Genomic DNA, 22,221 nt, shown 5'->3' on the forward strand with positions numbered 1-22,221 from the left:
AATTAAAGATGCCTTGGTGTTTGCTGTCTGTAAAAACCTAGTCCAGGCCACTTTTCAGAGACTTTTTAAACATCTCTTGAATTCGCCGAAAAGAAACCTATACCTGGGTTTCCACAAAACACATCAGTATCAGAAGTGATGACAGCACAGACGGAACTGAGCAGGCATTAGTACATGCTGCGTTGTGTCAAATGTTTCACCATAAACTATTTTAAGAATGTCAATATTTTGGCTCTTCAAAAGGTTAAAGCAAGGGTCTTGTCTAGTCAAAAATCTGTGTCACCCAAAAGCCCTACTTAACAAAATAAATTTATGTGGGAAATGTCATTGGCACAAATTTTAGGATTTATGGGCTTGAAATGGGGTCAGTGATACATGCTACTACTCTTGGGTTTTTCGGCAGATTGTCCATGTAGCCGACACGAACACGAAGTGTGTGTTACCGGCTACCAAAAACTATGAAAAAAAATAAAGAATGAGCTACAAAATCACTATCAGTTTTAAGTTGCAGGTAGAATAAGTCTGTGCCTTTGTAAAAAATACTAAAAAAATAGTAGAAAGTGAAGAACCAGCTGAAAGTTAGTTGAGGAGACCTTGACCGCATATCATTTGCATCTCATTGTCGGCTACATGGACTGTGTGCCGGTTTTTCATGCTTGATAGGCAAGAATGGAAGGTGGTTTTCTGTTAAATCAGCGGTTGCAACACAGTTCAGCTGAAGACAACATCACCGTCATGCATGCATGGCTGGCTGTCTTTGATAGGCTGTCCTATCTCCCTGCTTGGCTTCCCTTTTCACCGTTCATCTCTGACCATTCAATTCATTACATGTCTAATTACCAGGGTACTGACGACCACAGCGCAAAAAAATGAGGTCGTTCGCATCATGAATGACGCCGTCAGGCTTCACAGACTAGGTATATAGGTCAACAGAAAATGGCTGAGGGAGTAAGTAAGGGCGGGGAGGTAGGGTGGGGTATAGGGGTGCTGTGTTATAACCCTGGTCAACAGATCACAAGAACCAGTAGAGGTATAATTTGCTGCCCTCCCTGAACAATAAACAGAAGTATTATGTAATTTAGACCTATTATTCTTTTGTCTCTCTCCAGGGCAAGGTAAAATTTTGATACACATTAACAGGGGGATCTCACTTTTGAGATAGGGGAAGGTCAAAGGTCACTGTCAGTAGCATTCACTTTGATACTAGTAAACCATACAACAGAAGGTTCAATTCATATTACTCCTGAGATGGTAGAATTTTTCAGTTGATCACCGCACATCATTACACCTGGTCCACCTTATCAAACATCCAAATGTTTGGTTTTACAACAAAACATCTCAACTGTGTCATCAAAAATAGTTTATAGGCAAGAATGTAAAGAAGAAATATATGGGAGGGGATTGACAGCTGATCAGTTAATATTTGGAATACATTAACTTCGTAACAGGATAATCACAATGCTTTTCAGAAGCAGTGCATCAGAGTTGATGGGAGAAGGACTGTTACAAGTTACCTAATCTTGCTGTTGACTGACTGCATAAGACAATCTCTACGAAATATCGTGGATCTTGATAAAGGGATACTTGTGGAGTAGTTAATTCGACTCTGCCATTTTGAAAAAAAGAGGTTGAAATTCAACCGAGTAGATTTTATACTGACCATTGCATGTGTATTTGCTAAGTTTATCCCTAAGGCAGCATTCTAATATGTAGTATTTAGCAATAATATTCATTCATGGTACGTATACTCTCATAAGGATGACACAAATTGTGAATAGAAACAGGCTTGTGTCTTTCTATGTAGTTATGTAAAAGAAATCATCAAATATATACCAACAAAAAAGATTTCTCTCCACTTGTGATGCAACTCTGGCTCTGGCAGTATATTTTTTAGTCCATCTCAACTATTTCAGAATGTATTGGGGTTTTTATGGTCGTTTGACAGATCTCCTCTCAATTCATCTAGAGTCCTGCCTCATCATGAGAGCAATGAGGTAAATAATTTTCTGAGCTAGTACAACGTAAATTGACTAGCAGCATGGATGGATTTAAGTCTTTCATGCTTGAGGCAGAGAAAGTACATAATAAGAAATAATGTCTTGAGTGAAAACGGAGCACATTTTATGAATTGAGTGAGCATCTACAAATCTAGGGTTGCAATATTGTATGGCGTATAACACTTGGATCAGCATCTTCCATGAATAAACTCTCTGTATTCACAATCTTGGACAAGTTCACAACATCTTTGCAGTTTGTCGTGAAGTTGCACCCTCTCACCTCTTGGTGTTGCCATTATTTTGATGTTTAGACTTCTGAAGGATATCTGACAGCTGGCTGGCACTGCCGTAAATAGAAGCTCGTGATCCCAGGCACATTTGATACTGTTTGGGGTCAAGATTTGGGTCACAGAGTATTTCGTGGTAGATGTGTACCAGTCCAACATCTGGTGCTCTGAACACTGTAATATTGCTTTTGATAAACTTGTTGTAGAGGTCCACATCCTCCATACCCCATCCAACGATGGATGCGTCCATGCCGCCAACGTGGCTCACATCCCCGTTGTACGCGCACACAATCCCGAATCCGTAACTCCGGATTATTCCCGATTCCTTATTAATGATGATGTTGGACGTGGAACGTTTCCGTGGATACACAACTTTTGGTTCAAACTGGCTGAAAACTTCCGGATAGTAAACCTGTTGACCCTGTTTGGTGTTCTGCCGGCACCGATTGAGGAACCCTGCTGTAAAGTACATATCCACATCCACGAAAAACATCAGCGCATCCCCTGGAAACTGGGATGCACCCAACTCTAGCGCCAATCCCCGGGAAAACTCTCCGACGGCATTGACAATGCGCAGCTCTGTATGCGGATATTTCTGTTGATAAACAGCGATTAGTTTCACTATTTCTAATGACTGGTCATTATTTGCAGTCTTGAATAAAACAATGACAAGTTTCACGTCCTCTTTTGTAATGAGGCATGCCCTCTCTATGTTCTCCATGAATCTCTTGAAAGTTTCAAATCTGCCGGCCAGGGGCAGAACAAAATGTATTGTATGCTTTGAATATCTGCTGAGCGTATTCCACTGTGCGCCTTTGTCGGCGGCCGCATTTCTGAACTTCACCAGTGGCTTTGGAGTCCTCATTTTATTACTCGGTAACTTCAAGACCGGTTTTTCCTCGATCTCCTCCTGAAATTCAATCTTACCGAACGATTGGTGCAGGTAAGCATGCCTTCTGACGGGGACATTGCGCTTCTTGCCTTTATGCCTCCTGTACAAGAGCAGCAGATCCAGGACATAATCCACGCCCAGCTGAGGATTCAGCCTTTGGTATCCGTAGAGTATCTCCTGGAAATCAATAGTCCTTCCTCGGGATAAGGCATTCATATTGATCATTTCCATGATCTGCATAACGGTGCTGTCCATGGCAGCCTGTAAATTTTTACTCAGTCCTGCCCTCGGGTTGTCACTCTGCCAAGAGTACATATACTTTGTAAAAAAATCCCACATTATGACATCGTTGTGTGAGCTCGGGACGAATCGCATCAGATCTGGATTGAGTCCAAGCTCCACACTCTCTTTCTTTTGGTCGATTGTAGGTATTTTAAGTAACTGGTTCATTTCTCTGATTTCTCTAAGTGTCCTGAGAGTTTTGAGTTGTAAATCAGCAATTTTCTGACTTTCTAAGTACGAATGCATCCGATAGAAGTAGGGGATATTTTTGATGGGATGGAGGGTGACGGCTTGGTGGACCTCAGAAGTGTGGATGTTTCCGATGAAGGCATCTTTGACAAAGTACTTGTGGTAAAACAGCTGTTGCATCTGAAATACAAAAGCAAAAAATCATGAAATTTCAACAACAAATGCTAGAAACAGACTTTTCATGACATTTCAGCACATAAAGCGGTTGGAATCACAGATGACGGGACATGTAATTCATAGCATCATTGAACACAGATAGACTTAGATGGATATGTTTAGATACATACGGTATATATATATATATATATATATATATATATATATATATATATATATATATATATATATATATATATATATATATATATATATATATATAGACGAAAAGATCTGTAGAACGGCAGGTTGTTCTAAGATTGACCTTACTTCCAATCCCAAGAGTAAATTTTGATGAGCAACGTTTCGATGTGGCTAGCACACCTTCATCAGGCTCTATTTACTAAAACAAAAACAATGTGCGCATTTCAAACAAAAACAAGTGCGCATGTCAGGATCAGACAATGCGGGAATATATATATATATATATATATATATATATATATATATATATATATATATATATATAAAGATACACACATACATGCATATGTACACAGACAGAGACACACACACACAGACAGACACATACACACATACACACTCACACAAGCAGAATCAGAACACACTTTCTGCAAAGCATACACAATGTCTTTTACAGTGTTCTCAGCATACAAAGCACATAGTAATCATATTCGTTTGAATTGTATTCTCTGTGCGCTTTAGGTGTTCATAAGTTACCCTTGGAAGCAACATCCTGGATACACAAGAACCACAGGTTTTATCAGTGTGTGTGTGCTTCGTGATGACTACATTTACATCACTCATCACAGGTCATTAGCTCTTTCCATCCTGCAAATTTCCTTTTTGGATTGAGATTATTACGCTTCAGGGGAAAGCAAACAATCCAGGGCTCTGATAACTGGGTTGCACTCGTCAGGAATAAATCTCTTAAAGACAGACCTTCAATATTTCAGCCTAAACACAGTAAGGTACTAAAACTGTACAACACAAGACAGTAAATGTAACACATACATCTTGCAAGGCTGTCTCCAGGCAAGCAAGGTTGTATCATGCAAAACATGACAAACAAATGATGGCTAAAAATATTGCTTCTGATTCACCGGATTTGGTTGACTGAATCCGTACAGAAATCGAACTTAAACTGGATATACATGTATCTATGACTTGGAATCACACATCTTACTTTAATATATGTATATACGATGATGTATTAACAGCAAGAACTCCTACCCTGGTTCAACTGTGCATCTGTAAATTTTACTTCAGGTGTAATTCATTCTGTATACAAGCACCTGCTCATCAGATGATGCTGTATGTCACGAACTGTATATAATTTGCTGTGTGCTTGTCTGCAGGCTTGAAGTTGTTGCTTCAATACACTTAATACAATATGTAACATGGGCATGTCAAACAAACATGCATGTGATTCACAGTTATTAGATCTTGTCTCATATCTCATGAAGCAGAAATGAGAAAGCCCGGGTTCATTTCCCTCTACACCTACACACTTGCCGTAGCGTACACTGACCCAACACCATAAACGCAAGGCTGTCACGTTCAATCAGCAAATCAAAGTGCCTTAGGCAATATTTGCAAGGGGAAACTGGCTACAGGGAGTAAACTGTCGATGATGTTGTTTTCTGATGTTGTAAAAACAAAACAAATAAAGTAACATGATGTAACTCAACTGCATGTAGACATGTGAATCCTGCTGTTCAAGGTATAGATTACAAGAATAGGTATTATCTGAACAAATGGCTGTAACATCTACAAGGGGTCCTCGGTGTTTTTGGGAGTGGTGCTGAGGGGAACAATGCAAAACAAGCTGAGTTTTATCTGGATGGTGGGAGTATAAATAGCACTCACAATCTCCTTGCCTGAATTTTTTACAAAATAGTATGACCCACCATAGTTTTTTGGAGGGTCTATGGACCCCCTCGTATTATTGCTTTGAAATTTCTTGAAAAGTTTTTCTACTACAAAGAAATCACATTTATTGGAAGGATACAATAGTATTTTTACCATGTAACTGACATATTTTAGCTGAAAGACAATGTGAAAGAAAAGTGTGCAAAGAGCACACACTCTCTTTACACAATATGTATGAAATATTATTTATACTTCCATGGAGGATATCATGGTATCAAGAGACTGTGCCTAAAAAACAAAACCAATTTTCATTCTCTTCCCTGGTATAAGTATTACCAACACAATGATTTATGTACATTAATTATGCAATTTTATTGTTCCAGTCCTGACCAGCTGTCAATAATAACATTGGAGATAACAATTAACATACAACCAACCATTGATCAGTCCAATACTTTAGCACACTTGATATGATTTTGGTAGCAGGACAAGAAACTCTATTCTAAAGGTAGCGCTGATTGCAAATGATGTAATTTTTTGTCTCATTAATATGCATAAATAAATATTTGTCTGCATTTTCTGCATAAACAATGAAAATAAAACCTGCTGGTGTTAGAATGGCTACTAAAAGTCACACTAATTCATATGAATTTATGACTCAGACTACAAGCCGCAACAACAGCCACGCATGCAACAACAAAATTTGTCCGAATTTTAGGCAGCATTGTCTGACGTCGCACACATGCAGCTATATTTAGTAACAATTTGAAACCTGAAATCGCAATCAATGCTATTGGACACAAATATTAAATGGAGAATACATCAAAGTTACAGAAAGTCGGCAATATTTTCTTCTACTGTGCATGCTCCATCAGCAGTTCGAATTCTTCAGCATTTTTCATCACAGCCACGAGTTGAAAGTCTACAGTGTATTTGTGATGTGTGCACTAGTCCATGTGTGATAACACATTGCATTGCAAAACATGCGCTGCAAAACACCACGGCAACACAAACTGTGATATCTTAATAGGCATACATAAAATATTGATACCAATATTAAAGCAAGCTATTCTTCAAATGCACAAAAAGACACGCTTTCAAACAGATGCAGTCACAGCCTATGTTTCTGTCTGCAAAATCATGTTTGAATCTACCATTCCAATGGCAAATGTTGATAAGAAATTGTAAGTGATCATTTTAAAAGAGCTGCTGTAAACCAGAGAAGGTCACTACAATGTGAAGAGAATTCACTGAGGGGGCAAGAGGTCACCCCTCTTTATAAATGAGGTGACCTTGCAGTGGTGTGAATGAAAACCATACTGTGTTCCACTGGACAACCTGATAGGTCTTCTAAAAGAGTTTTCAAAGTTCTAAGATTGGATGGCAAGACTGACACTCAGCTCCTTGTCCTTGCTTTCTGTCTTTGATGACCACTTGGTGGCCACAAGAGCCTGCTAGACAGTCTTCAGATTTCTCATTTCTTGTGAAATGTTTACATTGGATAGCTTCTGTAATGCGCGGATTATCTCTCAAAATGCCAAATTGCTAAACTTTGCGTTTCCTTGAAGTTCATGTCAACCTCTCTTCTGTAGTTCTTTAATAAACCATCACAGCGGTTCACAGGTTCAAATTACATCATTACAGTATTTCATTCACAGCTTTCCTCCTTGCACGTCTGCACAGCTAGTCTAGACATAATTTGATACCGGCCATTCTTGAAACATTCTATTAAACCTTTTCATAACCACACATTGGTATTATCAAATTGGTTTTCATTGGTTTTATGTGTAGTTGACCACTATGCTGGCAAACTGAATGAAACATCTGTAGACTCTCCCATAGCCCTTCCCCAGCTATGCATTGTCACTGGGTGCACGGTGTAGCTGTAGGCTTGTGCTGAGCCAGGCTACACCAGCAATTGTGTGCAGCCAGCAGAGAGGCTATGATATGCATTTACTATATCATCAGTTTTGCGAGCATGACAAGCACCAACATTGGTTTGTCTGCAAACAGTGGCAAGCAACGTTCCATTACCAACAAATCAACAACATTGTAGTCTCTTTTTGTGACCTTTTTTATAAATCTTATTTTGAAACCTAGAGTCAATATCTGAACCCCAAATCTGGGAGAGACGAAGCGATGTTGAGGGAAAAGCAGACAGTGACTCTATTTAAACAATCGATCCACCATTTGATGTCTTCTGTATTTCTGATTTTTGAGTGGATGTACTCCAAAGGTGTGGTATCAGTCTGTTTGATACTTTTGCAATGCACATTCAACTACATTGTACCAGATAAATGTACTCTATGGATTTAAAATTAATTCAGACAATCTGTGCTCCCTAACTCAGATTACACAAATGCCTGCTCAGAGACAAACCATTGATTGGCGGGATCCTGGACTTAACATTCACTGGGCCATCCCAATGCACACTCCATTAAAAAACAATGTTTTTTATTGATTTTGTAAAATTCATGCATAATTGCAAAGTCAAATATTGAACATTGATATTAAAATATATTTAATATTTGTTACAAAAAGACAATGTCACTTTAAATCACATAAAGATCAAAGTTCGTTCTCTCTCTGCTCTATCGCAAACATTTTCAAAAATGCTGTCATCAGTTCATCCATGATTGTGAGAAAACATTGTGAGAAAACATATCTTGAAGTTTCCTTATCCTTATTGTTTAAAATATCATTTTGATAAAAATGGTTAATATTTGACCTACATTATACGGGCTGAGAGTAAGAAATTGATAACAGACTACCATACGAAATTTTCAGTGTAGTTTGCAATTCAATGGGCCTAGTAAATTGTATGATTTGTATATCAAGTGTCTGTCAACTGCATTCTTCTTAAAGTTAGGTAGGGAGCCGAAGTACTCATATGGTAAGCTAATTATCATATGCCTTGGCCCATCTTTATGCTTACTCTTTGAAGATTCCCTTACAATAGATCAATCAGCATGAAAGCAAACCTACCTAGTACATCTGCTCAAATTTAGAAACATTGAGTAATAACACATTGTGTGCTGAGGGTTTTGCCTAGACAGCATACCACTTTTTCCACCAACCTGTACTTGCCTAATATAGAGTATATGTTATGAAAATCTCATTGAAAGTACATGTACAGCTCCTGTTCTTTTGAATTTAACAACTCAGAAGTGATAAATTTTTTGCTATAATTAAGAAAATGTCTGCATCTTGTGATCTTTTAAGTGTGTAAATGTAAATTTCTATCCGGCCACATCATTGTTACTGGTTGTCTTTTATTATCTCTGAATGTATGCATATGTACACCTCCAATCCTTACACAATTGTACTTTCAAAATGAGCTGCTCACCTCTAATTTTTCTGCAAACTTTATAAATTGAAAGCTGAGCTTTGATATGACTGAATACAAGATCTCAGGGACTTCAATTTTCCAATTATGATCTGTCAGAGATTTTCTTTTTCATTCTCTCAGTACTTCAAAAGCACAGTGTGACAGATGAGATCCAATCCTTGGTTATTTATACCAATGTTTGAAAATTTCATGAGGCTTTAATAAATTATAAATGAAATCAGGATGTGATATTGAACCATAAAATATTCAAAGACAAGTTTCACATACTGCATTGCTGGAAATGAAAAGCATATGATTTTAGACTGTTGAATATTCTGCATTGAAAATATGTCACTGTCAGTTCGCACACCCAAAGAATACTCGTAAAAGCCCTACTGGTTGTATCCTTTTGCCATTTTTTCAATAAGATGGTTTGAAATCAAATACAACTTATGTAAATATGCTTACCAAAGAGAGGCCAAAGAATACTGTTCAAACATCGTCGACAAACGCACAACTTATATTTTCACTCAAATATGGAAACCGCATGTATATACTTATAAGTGTGTGAAATTAATCAGCTAACTCCAGTACCACAAATTGGAATATTGACATTTTCAAAGACAAATGACATTAGTAACAGGATTCAAAAACATCTCTCTTGAGATAAGATGATATTTTTTGGTAAGTAATTGCAAAACGATACAGCTAAAGGGGCTTTAATATAACTTCAGATTAATAATGTTTATTTAGGATATAGAGCATTAGACGATCCGAAAAGAATAATTGGAAATATCAAATGCACTACTGATCACAGACAGCCATTAATTTTTTATAATATTAGAACACTGATGTCTTTGCTCAGCATTTTTCTACCCTTTATAATCAGAAACTCTCTTCTCAGGCAGATGAACTTGTTTGGTGATAGACTAAGTGATGTACACAATTTGGAATATTTTTTCTGATACACAAATTGCTCGGCACTTTTGCAATCATAGTGGCTGCATAACTGTAATTAGAATCTGATGACAGTGTTTGTACAAAATGTCCAGGCTGAGGATACCGTGCATATTTCAAGGCTCTTGGTTTCACTGTGCCAGATGATAAGAATGTTGTGTATTCACAACAGAATGAGGTCCCACGCTACCATTCTGTATCAACATCAAGGCTTGATTGATATTTGATGAATGCCTACGCTACATTTCTGTTGAAAGAATGCACAATGTACTCTGTGAGGCAATTCTCAGTATTTACTTTTTGCAAAAAAAAAGCATAATTATCAAATTTTAGAATGATTTATTGGATTGTTCATGCATAAATCTGCTTAACAAACTATTATCAGCACTTTTCTGTCGTATTTCCTTTCATCAACACGTTTTTGCCGATAAATTGATTTCTTATGTGAAAACACATCATTAGAGGACTTCAAAATTTTTAACCAAAACTGACACTTGCGCAATGACTGAAAATACATGTACCCTTTCTGTTGGAATATTCATCAAAGCATTTTGCGACAGAGATCACCTGTATATTAACGTAAGTTTGAAAAATGTTCATAATTTAATCAAACCGTAATTTTAAACATGCAGATGTAATTCCAATGATAATGAGGATTTTCTATGTACCAGTATGTTCTAATTTTCACTTTTCATTTACATTGCAAACAGTACAACATACTTCAAAGCAAAAACAGGGCCTTATAAAGAGTAACCAACCTGGGCTGGTGATACAAACTAATTGACAAACATGTTTGCAGTATGAAGAGAAAAATACAGTTGAATGGAAATGAGCCCTCTAAGTTAATGAGCCTAGGATTTCTGATATACATGCAATATGAACAAAGATTTTTGAATAAAGATTTTGATGTTAATTACACTTTTTATACACCACGGGTGCATACCCTGGACAAACCAGTGTGAGCTGAAGGCACTTGGCAACACAAAAGTGCCACCATACACCTTGAACTAACTAATGTGCTTTTACTGGCCATGACCAAAGCCAGAGTACCCCTACAGACTCAGATTAATTAAACCATGGGTGCATCTGCAGACCTTAATACTACAGCCAAGACACCCCAACAGACCTGGACTAATTTTAATTAAACCATGGATTCATTTGCAGACCCTGGACAAAGACTTGGGTGTCTCTTGAGACTTGAACAATGCCTTAGCACCTTCACAGGCCCTGGTCAAAACAAAGGTGCTATTTTGGGCCCTGCCAATAGCCATGGCATTAACAACATGCATCAGGGAAAACCTAAAGGCCCTAACCAATAACAAGGTAATTACCTCAACCACCCTAGACCAAAGCCAGAGCAACAAGATTCTGACTAGAATCAAGGTGCCCATAGACCTATCTCAAACTAGATCACTATAAATGAACGATATCTGAATCACTAAGCCTTCCTACAGATAGTCACACTGTGGACACATTGTACATATTCCTTCTTGTTTGCATTTTATTACATCATTCTTTTAATTTCTCTTGTAGCACATGGAAGTATTTGCCCCTTATACTTTTCTTAATGCAATATCTATAAAACTACTTTTCTCAGACGCCGCTCACAGGATTTTGTCTGAAATGATCTTGCCAACTAAATTTACTGCATTCAACAGCCCTTAAGGTGGTTGGAAAGGCTATTTTTGCACCAATTCTTTTCTCAGAGTTAATGTCAAGTTTCAAGTGTTAGAATCAAGATATTTAGTTCAAATTTTCAGGATTACTCCCTTAGTTAATATTTTCTCCAAAGAATATGAAAATTGTATATTTGCAGCCATGATTTTGAAATATGACACCAGCAAATATTAAAATTTAATTTTTCATATTTTTTTTTCATATTTGAATTTCATAATAATTGGATAGTATTAATATTACCAAATTAGTTATAAATATGTTGACACTATTTATTGTAAGATTTGTACGGCAGGATTTGTAAATAAAATTTGTTTTTATGATTTTACATGGGTTTATATATCAAAAAATTATTAAAATTCTTTCAAATTTCAAAATGTTATTTTTCAAAAAGTACTTCAAATACAGGAAAATTGTGCCGTACAAATCTTATCTGTAACCTTGTTAATAGGCTGTAAAAATTCCATGTCCATATCTCATTTCAAAGTTGGATTAAATTGGTATACAATTATGTAGGAAAACTGTTATTCTGTCAAAATGTTGAAAACAAGCCATATTTGCGCCCCTCTTTTGAAGTCATAGAGCAGTTTTTTTTTGGTTAATCTCACTTTTGACACCTCTTTGACACTCAAAGAATCTAAAAATGCATTTACAATAGCAGTCACTCACTCTGAATGCCAGCACCACCTTGTCAAACTTTCCTGAAAAACAGCAAATAATGACTTTCCCTTTTCAAACATTTTATTAAAAGCTAGGGGACCTCTACCATTGTAAATACACTAAGGACTCCCCAACTTCTTCTTATTTGGTCAGTTTTTCAGAAGTTTTAACAGGCTATAACTCTGCAATGCCTTTGTGCCCAAATGTCTAGTTCTTTTTATTCCACAGAGAATGTTGACTACTTTTATATTTTAATAGTTTTGTTGAAATTTATAACTGACGCTCTAGCCTTTCCAACCACCTTAACTGAATCAATCCACCCTTTCCTGATAGATTTGATTTAGACTGATGTAAAATGCAAACATTGAGGTCAAAGGTTAGCATCTCAAACCTGCCTCTCTCTCAACCAAAACTCTGTCTACATTCATAACTTTTCATCGGTCTGAACCGCAAGAATGTAGATTATGCATTGACAAAATCATCATGGCCGACATATGGAAAACTAGTTTACATTCTTCGGAAGTGGAAACAATTATACAGCAAGTTTGATGTGACCTTTACGAAACTATGAACCATGTGTCATTTTTCTGGGCGAGTCCCAAAACCCGGACCGAGACGAGTCGAGACGAGACCATAATGACCCCTCAGGCCAGGCGTTGTAAATACATCATAATACAATACTACAGAAAGCTTGCAGTTTGTTGAGAGTGTCAAAGATCGATGCACAAAGCAAGAGATAGCACAATCAACGATTGGAACAACTGAAAAAAGATTTGTTGAGGTTTTTCAACTTGAGTTCAAGGCGAGCTCGAAATGCGAACTGCGACGCGATGTCGGCATTTTGGCCTAAGCGATAAGCGCGAGATTCAGATTCTCCTATGATATCTACTGTGAATTCAAAATAGATAACCTTGTATTAGAGACATACATACAGGAGATTTAAGTAATAATTTTTTAGAAATTCACCATTTATAAACACATTATAGGAAAGTAAACTGAGAGCTCATATGTTTAATTTTATTACAGTGGCTCTGCACCATTTTTCTACATTACCGATACTACAGTACATGTATGTTATGTGTGTGGAATCTGAGGCAGCCTCAGATTAAGATTCAGATTCGGAGAGCTATGTAACCACTGACTAGAATGTACGAAAATGAACAAGCATAAGTCGATGGTAGGAGTGGGATATCACTTCTTTGACTAACTAAGACAGAAGTGGAACAACGTCCTTTTTTTCCCGTGGCATTGATACAGATGCTGCCTATGTGCAAAAAACCGTAACTTTTCTATCGGTAAGATAGGAGGTCTTTTGGTCTCGTCTCGACTCCTCTCGGTCCGGGTTTTGGGACTCGCCCATTTTTCTGCTTTGTCTCTTGCAAAGTATGCACCAAGAAAACTGGTACGGTGGAATGCGCCTCCGGGACTGAGAAATGTGGCCTGTAAATTTTTACTCGTTTGCTTGTCTATGTGCTATGTGGATTAATATCAATGCCTGTCAATTAAATGATTTTTTCTCAGTCTTGTTTTTTGAAAATTGAAAATTTACCTTTTCCCTGTAATGTTGGAAGAGGATACACTGGTAGTGGCTATTCTGCTTTGCATATCTTGTAAATGTTACATGCAAGTAATCTGTTTTTCCAATCCTAAACTTTGCATGGTAACCCCTGAAGATGGTTTACAGGTTTTCTTTCATAAAAGTTTGAGGAAAAGTTCAAAACTCTCTGTTTTCGTGGCACATGTTAATACCTTAAGTGGATGAGCTGTCACAATTTGCAAAGGAAAATTCTCTAAGATGCAGCAGAATTTCTCGATGTGACATGTACGTGTGTTACTCTACTCTGTCCTCTAAGTGTATACGACAAACTGCTGACATACAATGTACTACTGTCCTACTGTTGACTCAGGAAAGGAAAAGTTTCACAATATATTGGCATGCTGCTGTCACAAAATTTCTAGCTCAGAGAGTTTGCGTCAAAGGGAGCCCAGTGTATTGTGTATGGATGTGTATTAAAACTTCAGTGATAGAGATTAAATTACACAGCTGTTCTTGACACGATGGCAGATGATCAATAGCACAATATTGTAGAACACGATAAAGGTGTACAGTCTTAGAACACTTCAACTCACTTGGATGTGAAGTATTACTCATTCAGTAAGGCTCATGTGGAGGGGATGGAAGGGAGATTTCACTGTAGCTATCGCTAGTATTAATGCAATTTTTGTATACAGTAGTGTTGTCTTCACTTGCTGTCTTTTAATTATTAATTTTTCCAATCTGAGGCTCTGATTTGAATAATTGGCACCAAAAGGTCGTCTCATCTATTGCTGGTAATCTTCTCTGGTTTCGCAATCTTTTGTACATTTATTAGTTTTCACAGGTGAAGGACTCAATGGCTGTCCATTATCAGATATGAAACACAAAACCGTCTACTGAAGTGGTGGTGTAATTTTATCAAACTACAACCATATGTACCATGTATTATTGATACCATCGGAACACAGTCGGTGGACCTGGCATCAAATTTCACCATTATGAACTATTAATGCATAAATGCATGACACGGAGTCTGTATACTCCATCACAAAAGGAATCTATACTTTTACAATCTTGAAAGTGAGAGTTAAATGCATTTTTTAAAAGAGTGACAGAATACAAAACAATTTACCATTTAATTACTCATTGCTTTCTCTTGAATGGTCCAAAATTGCCCTTGGGCAAAAAAAGTATGCTGTTAGTTTACTGGTGACAAAAACATTGTGTGTATAATGTGACATACAACCCTACGTTCTCGGAAATAAACAGGCCGGAATTTTGCAAATTTAAATAAGTGACGTGCACATAGACAGGCAAAAATACACATTGATGCTGCACCTACATGCAGGAATACAGACTCTGAAGCAGTACAAGTTTCTCAGACTAGTGTCATGAAGTTTTGCCTATTTTTGAAAAATCCTAATTAAATATGAAGAGACATGAGAAACCTCAGAGGATATTTTCATCAACATTTCCTTTTTCCTTGCTATGGTTACAAAACTGTATAAAACAATACCTTAACAGTTCTCCCTGATCTGTTCATCTGAAAAAATATTATTGAATTCATGAGAGCAACCTTGATGCATTTTCAAATGAGGAATTCTGACTGTTTTCCACCAAAATGATTGAACAGACAAATAATGAGGAATAACACAGGCATTGTGTGGTTTTATCAAAAAAAGTAATTTGCTCTGATTCAGATGTTTAAAATAAAATGTCAGAGTTTACCTTCACTTGATAAACAGTGATGGTTGTATCAGTGATGGTTGTGTCAGACCAATTACTGACATCACTCTCTTCAGAAACACAGTATTGTGTGTGACATTTGGCAGTATCAGAGTATGACTCACAAAGGTTACGAACACAAGGGTGCTTTTGTTCAATATTTTTATACATTGGGTAAGAATTTTAAGAAAACACACACAATGCTGTCATAAAACTGAACAACCCATGACAAAGATCCACTCTTTCCAGAGAATGACTCACCATCACATAAACACAAAAATAATAGCGTCTGTACACACTGTATACAATGATTTATGCATAGAGTAGGATAAACACATTAACAGCACTTCACTCTAATTAATCACATCTCTCTTCATTTGAGGCTTTTACTGTCACATGAAAACTGCGGTACAGCCATATGGTAACATCTTCTATTGGATTCAATTATTTCATAATATGATGAAATTTTCTTTACATAGAGAGCTAGTGCTTATTTTACTTTTCATTGTGATACGTTGCATGTTTCGACCATATCTTTGCTTTTAATTTAATGAATGATGGTCAAGCCTTTCACCCCCGGAAGATTGGTCTGTTTGCAATACGATGGGTGAAAGGATGTGGGGAGAGTGAGGGTGGGCATCATGTATGGGAAAATAGAGGGGCCATCACACGCTGTAACTGTTTGATACCCTTCCACTGTTATTGTGTTCATATTCCTAGGAATGGCACAATCTTGTTTCACTCTTTTTTTTTTGTTTGTTTGATCCTGATTGTGTCTACTCTGGTGCCTGTACATTCTGTCACGTTGACTCTATCCCACAACCGTGATTCTGTGTGCTTGCATTATTTTGCAATACTGTTGCTTGTTCTCTTTTTACAGCTCCATCTATAACAGCTGTAAGTATTGATGTACTTTCAACTACTTTTTTCCTGTTTTTAAGATACGTTTTCTTATTGCTCTACTTTCAAACTCGTGTTCAACTTATGCATACAGCTTATACACTGCTGTATACAACCATTGGCCTATTTGCCCCAATAGCTGGAAGCGTTACATGAAAGTGCATAAAGGTGTGTCCAACATCATTGTTGTCAATATTGATTTTAGTTCCAGACTAGACTCTGTCAATCAATATTTATTACAGGTTATTACTCAATATCGCCTGTTCCTGTATTGCATCAGCATGAGTGTCATTTGTGCTGCGTAAGACACAGACGAAGTAAAGTGTTTGACGCAACACAAATGACACAAATGTTGATAGAACACATGGAACTGGCAATATTTGGTATAACCAATTTATCATATGTTCATTCCCGGAAGTTTACAAATGATAGGAAAAACCCTAAATTGTGAGGTTTTACTTTTATTCTGTCTTGGGAATAAATGAAGATTTGAAAGAAAAGTTTGGGGTGAGGGTGGGACGAGGGGGAAAGACTCATTTTAATGTGTTCTGAACCATGTAAACTGCATCACAATGGTCAGTCATCTCAGATGGCAATGATTCATGGAGGCAGTATCTGTCACAGTACCTGCAAGTGTTGAAGACATAAGACACATGTGTACAAGGCGGTTGTAAATCTCAATAGAGTCTTTTGTGATCCTTATCGCAACATTGCATAATATTAACTGTACTATATTCCATTTGTTTGCCAATACCTACAACATTACAATTTATGATGTCTTTGGTAGTTCCTGCAACACTTTTTTATCTTCAAACAGACAACATTATGTACAGGCAAACATGAAAATTACATCAGCTCTAAGGTCAATGAACTACAACACACCTGTTCTTTTAAATATCGTCTCCAAGTTTTGTGCAAGGTTTTTCTTCAGAAAAATTTGAAAGTTCATGACAGCAGTTTTGATAAGTCAATGTTACACCTTATTTTCTCTCTCATGGGATTAAATTGATGTTGTTATACAAAACTATATTCTTATTTGTTTGATATTTGCTACAGCAAAGTCAGTCAGCAGCAGTGATTTTCAGCACACATCACTCTGTGACACGTACAGTGGCTCTCTTTGATTGGAGTTGATATGCTCACATACTAACATGCAAAGAACAACCATACACATGTACAGTAAATTTCACAATGAACTAGACACTGAAATTCAGATTTCACTTGGGTTGTACCGGTATTAAACACATTACATATCCAGTCGGAAGGCACTTGAACTGTAGGTTGTGATTTGAAGAATGTTTTTGTTGTCAGTGGCATGGTCTGTCAAACGTTTAACAAGCCAGGGTATATTAACTCCTGTGAAATACTGCTGAGTTTTAGGAGGGAAGGAACACATGGACTGTGTTGACAAGACTCACTATATAGAGTATATCCACATGCGTTGAATGATGCATCCCTGAACTTGAATTTACCACTTCTGCATTTTGTGAGGTCTTTCCTCATGTTGACATGAACTGAGTGTCAAGTTCACACAAATACAAACAAGCGACCTAGCGGCCGATATAGCTCCGCTGTGTTTTATGTACAGAATAACTATTTTTGACACATGTTGATGAAGAAGGTGGAAATCTTTGATAACTCAATGCAGTGGCCATAAAAAAGTGGCTAAAATAAGCTGCAAAACTACATATCACATTCGATCATCCCTAAGAACATGTCAACCAAAGCTATCTGATGAGTAGTTTTTTGAGAATAAAATATTCTGACCAAATATGGCAACAATTGCCCCCAAAATAAAAATTGCAGATTTCATCATAATTTCAAAATATCACACTTAGTTCATATATAGAAACCTGTATACCAAATTTCAAAGCTGTTAGACCAGTACTTTTTGAGAAACGCATTTTTTGACCAAAAATGAGAAAAATTGCCAAAATTGCAAAAAATTCAAAATTGCAGATGTCATCATTATTTCAATAAATATCATTTAGTTCATCTATGGAAACCTGTATACCAAATTTCAAAGCTATCAGATAAGTAGTTTTAAAAATACACATTTTTTGACCAAAAATGGCAAAAATTGCCCCAAAATTACAAAATTGCAGATTTCATCATTGTTTCCACAAATATCATTTAGTTCATCTGTAGGAACCTGTATACCGAATTTCAAAGCTATCAGGTGAGTAGTTTTGGAAATACACATTTTTTGACCAAAAATGGCAAAAATTGCCCCAAAAATACAAAATTACAGATTTCATCAGAAATTCAATATATATTACTTAGTTCATCAAAAGAAACCTGTATACCAAATTTCAAAACTGTCAGACCAGTACTTTTTGAGAAATACAATTTTTGACCAAAAATGGCAAAAATTGCCTTAAAAATGCAAATTTGCATATTTCTGCACAATTTGAACAAATCTGAAATAGATCCCCTAGGGACATATGTACAAATATAAAAGCTATCTGACCAGTAGTTTTGAAGAAGAAGATTTTAAAGATTTTTTTACCAAAATGACAAAAATTGCCTTAAAAATACAAATATGCAAATTTCACCACCATTTAACAAATCTGACTTAAGTCACCCTAAGCAAACTGCATATCAAATTTCAAAGCAATCGGACGAGCGGTTTCAGAGAAGATTTTTTTACCAAAAACACCAAAAAATGCCCCAAAAATACAAATATGCAAATTTCACCATGATTTGAACAAACTGAAGTGAGGTCACCCCAAGTGAACTGCATATAAAATTTCAAAGCAATTGGACTTGTGGTTTCAGAGGAGAAGGCAATTGTTGACGGACGACGCCGGACGCCGGACGACGACGGACGACGGACGCTGGATGACGACGGATAATCAACCTATTTGATAAGCTCCGCGTCGCTGACAGCGGAGCTAACAAAGGAGTTCATTGACAGGTTATTTCATCAACAGTTCTGTCTGGCACCTCTCTACTATCTGTTGCTGTTTCAGAATCCATTGTGGACACACTGTCAATCAAAGCATCTATCATCAATGATCAATAACACTGTGATTTTCTGACACACAGCCTGACATTATAATCAAAGCATCTGTGTTATTAACTTTGACACTTCATGTGGGGGACAAAAAGATGATACTGCAATAAAACTTGTCAGGCTGTCTACACGTTTTAATTTTCCTATTTCATTGATACATACAAAAATTAATGACATGGCAAAATTCTAAAGCTCATTTTTTTTGTCATTTTTTCATACAGATTAATAATATAGATATCTGTAAGGTATCTTCTCTAAACAGTACAAAGCGGAAGACAGATAAGGAAGAAATCAAAAGATTTTCCATGCTACCTTGAATTGTCCCTTTTATGTTTGTGGGCAGTAAATACATGCAATTTCTGAATCTTTGTGGATGCTCATTGTCTAAGCAAGAAACATGCTCTTTTACTCCAACATGTGCAGATGACAAGTAACAGACAAGCTATTGAAAGTGTATGAAATGTACAACATCTGAATGTGGAGGCATTTCATATCCTGAGGTCCAGATCCATGGTGCAATAGTCAACCAATGCTGTGCCACAGTGGCTGTACAGTGCATTTGTAAATATTACCGATGCAACAATTAAACATTGGAGGTTTTTAACTAAGTTTTACTTAAATCGTCACATTTAGTTTTCTTTTCTCATGGAGAGGGTGAGGGAGAAAATGTCACCTTTGAAAAGTTGAGGTCATTGTGACATGATGGAGCACCTTTAACAAGAATGTACACCATCTAGATAAATGTTTTTAGGGTTAAAGTTTGCCCTATAAAGCAACCCTGCTTGAATTTGTGGATACAACTTTAGCAAACTTCAGATACTGTTTCACATACATGTACTCAGCTTTTGTGGAATATGAAAAACTTTTGTTTAACTTTCCCCCTAATGATGAGTTCTGTACACAATAAAGATAGGAGTCTGAGCATCTTTGTGTAATTTTTATATTTTGAAAGTTAACATCTACCCAGTCTTTAAATGAACAACAAAACAACACTGAAAAGCGGGATGTTGTTCACACTCCGTGTAGATCTATACACGGAAATTATATCAATGAAAAACAAAATCAAACAACTGCATCTTGGGTAATTAAGTCACATTGTTCATCGTAGATTTTATTACATCGTAGCAAGCTTTTTTAAGGAAATTCAGCTTGAATTATGAATACTACAACTAGAAAGGGCAATTAACCACAAAACTAATTAGGTTAAAGTATCCTCTACATGTATGTTCCATTTAAGTACAATTGATATGCAATTAACAAGTGCTGGAGAGGACCCTGGCAAAGCAGTTTGTTGCATCATCCCACTTGAATAAACTGTGGTTACAAGACAGCCCCAGCTGCCAGCACTGCTAAAGCTACAGCTTATTCAATTACACCATCTTGCACATGGTAGAGTATACCATCTCAACCACTTGAACACTATTCCAACAGTGGGCCGAGATTCAATTCCATAAAAGTTTGTTGTATTGATGAAAGTTTGACCATGAGATATTAAAACCTCCCTTGAGACAGGGTTAAAATCTTGTTGGTGGTTTGCAAGTTGTACGATATTAAAGTCTTACATAATGTAACAGGCTGTTGCAAGATTGATCAATTAACCTTGGTATAAAAGGAACTTCTGATAGTTCACAGCACACAGGGAATGGGATGGTTGAAATATCTCCCTAGTAATAGTATGATGTACATTGCATATGCTCTGTCAAAAGGCTGCAAAGAAAGTATGAGTATTTTTCAGTGAGCATGTATATAATTTGTCTGAGATACACTGGCTTTCTTTTACCAGACCCTCACAGTGAAGATATTGGAGCACCCAATTTGGCATTTTATTACATCAATGAAAATTCACTTCATGGGGAGTGCTCATATACACAGCTGCTGAACGATTGGTCACTGAGCTAAATACCATAGTCACGCATCTATACATCCATTTTGCACTCTTTTGATGTTATAGTCAAAGAGAGATCTAGATCAGTACTCTCAAAACCTGCAACAGACCTTGGCTTTATACTTTTAATGCAATTTTACACCATATGACTCTCAACTCCACACTCCCAGACCAGTGTTCCTGCTGCTGGTCAATTAGCCTAGGTGTAAATAAATGTCTGGCCGCTATCTTTCTGGAATCAAAACTATTTGATGGCTGGCTGCCATTGCATTTCACCAGCCACGTATACCAGCAACCTTAGCCTTTCCATTTTCTCCTACTTGACAGCCTACCCCATTCATTGATCACGTTCCAAGAGCACAATCATGGCAAGGCATAACGGCGGTACTTTCAACTGGACGGCAATACCTTCAGTTCTCTGTGCACCGGTTCGGTTTCTACATCTCCAATAATTTGTTATATAGACCTGCTATGCATGAATTCAACATAACAAGGCTTGTTTTGATGGTGGTCGCCTTACTGCAGACGCTGTAGTGTCTACAACCCTTTTCAAATGGCCACTTCTCACCCAGTGTTGCTTCTCTTCTCCGTAAACTATACTGCACAGGGAAACCACTTCTGTCCTATTTTGGCCGGAAACTATGTATCTTGTTAACCTATCACAATGTATCTTGCTCTAATTGCTTTTAGTAAATAGTGCTGTCAAAGCCTAGTATACAGCTTGCTACCTCTTGTATGTGGTTTATGTATCTGTATGTGGTGCCCAACATCGGAAGTCTAAATCTAGCAATGTATTATTTGTTATTTCATTAGACCCCAGCAAACATTCTGGGTGTAGTTACT

The 22,221-nt window shown here is 36.9% G+C and overlaps 1 protein-coding gene across 1 annotated transcript in view; it reads right to left on the reverse strand.

Annotated features, from left to right (window-relative positions):
• Nucleotides 1-643: 643 nt before the first annotated feature.
• LOC139121840 (chondroitin sulfate synthase 1-like) overlaps nt 644-22,221 on the reverse strand; it is a 57,302-nt gene continuing 35,724 nt past the window's right edge. The window contains exon 2 of the mRNA XM_070687057.1: nt 644-3,827. Coding sequence (XP_070543158.1) covers nt 2,274-3,827 — 1,554 coding nt within the window. The 3' untranslated portion in view covers nt 644-2,273. The remainder of the gene's footprint in view (nt 3,828-22,221) is intronic.

The sequence above is a fragment of the Ptychodera flava genome, chromosome 21 (assembly GCF_041260155.1).
Source record: "Ptychodera flava strain L36383 chromosome 21, AS_Pfla_20210202, whole genome shotgun sequence".
NCBI classification, from domain to species: domain Eukaryota; kingdom Metazoa; phylum Hemichordata; class Enteropneusta; family Ptychoderidae; genus Ptychodera; species Ptychodera flava.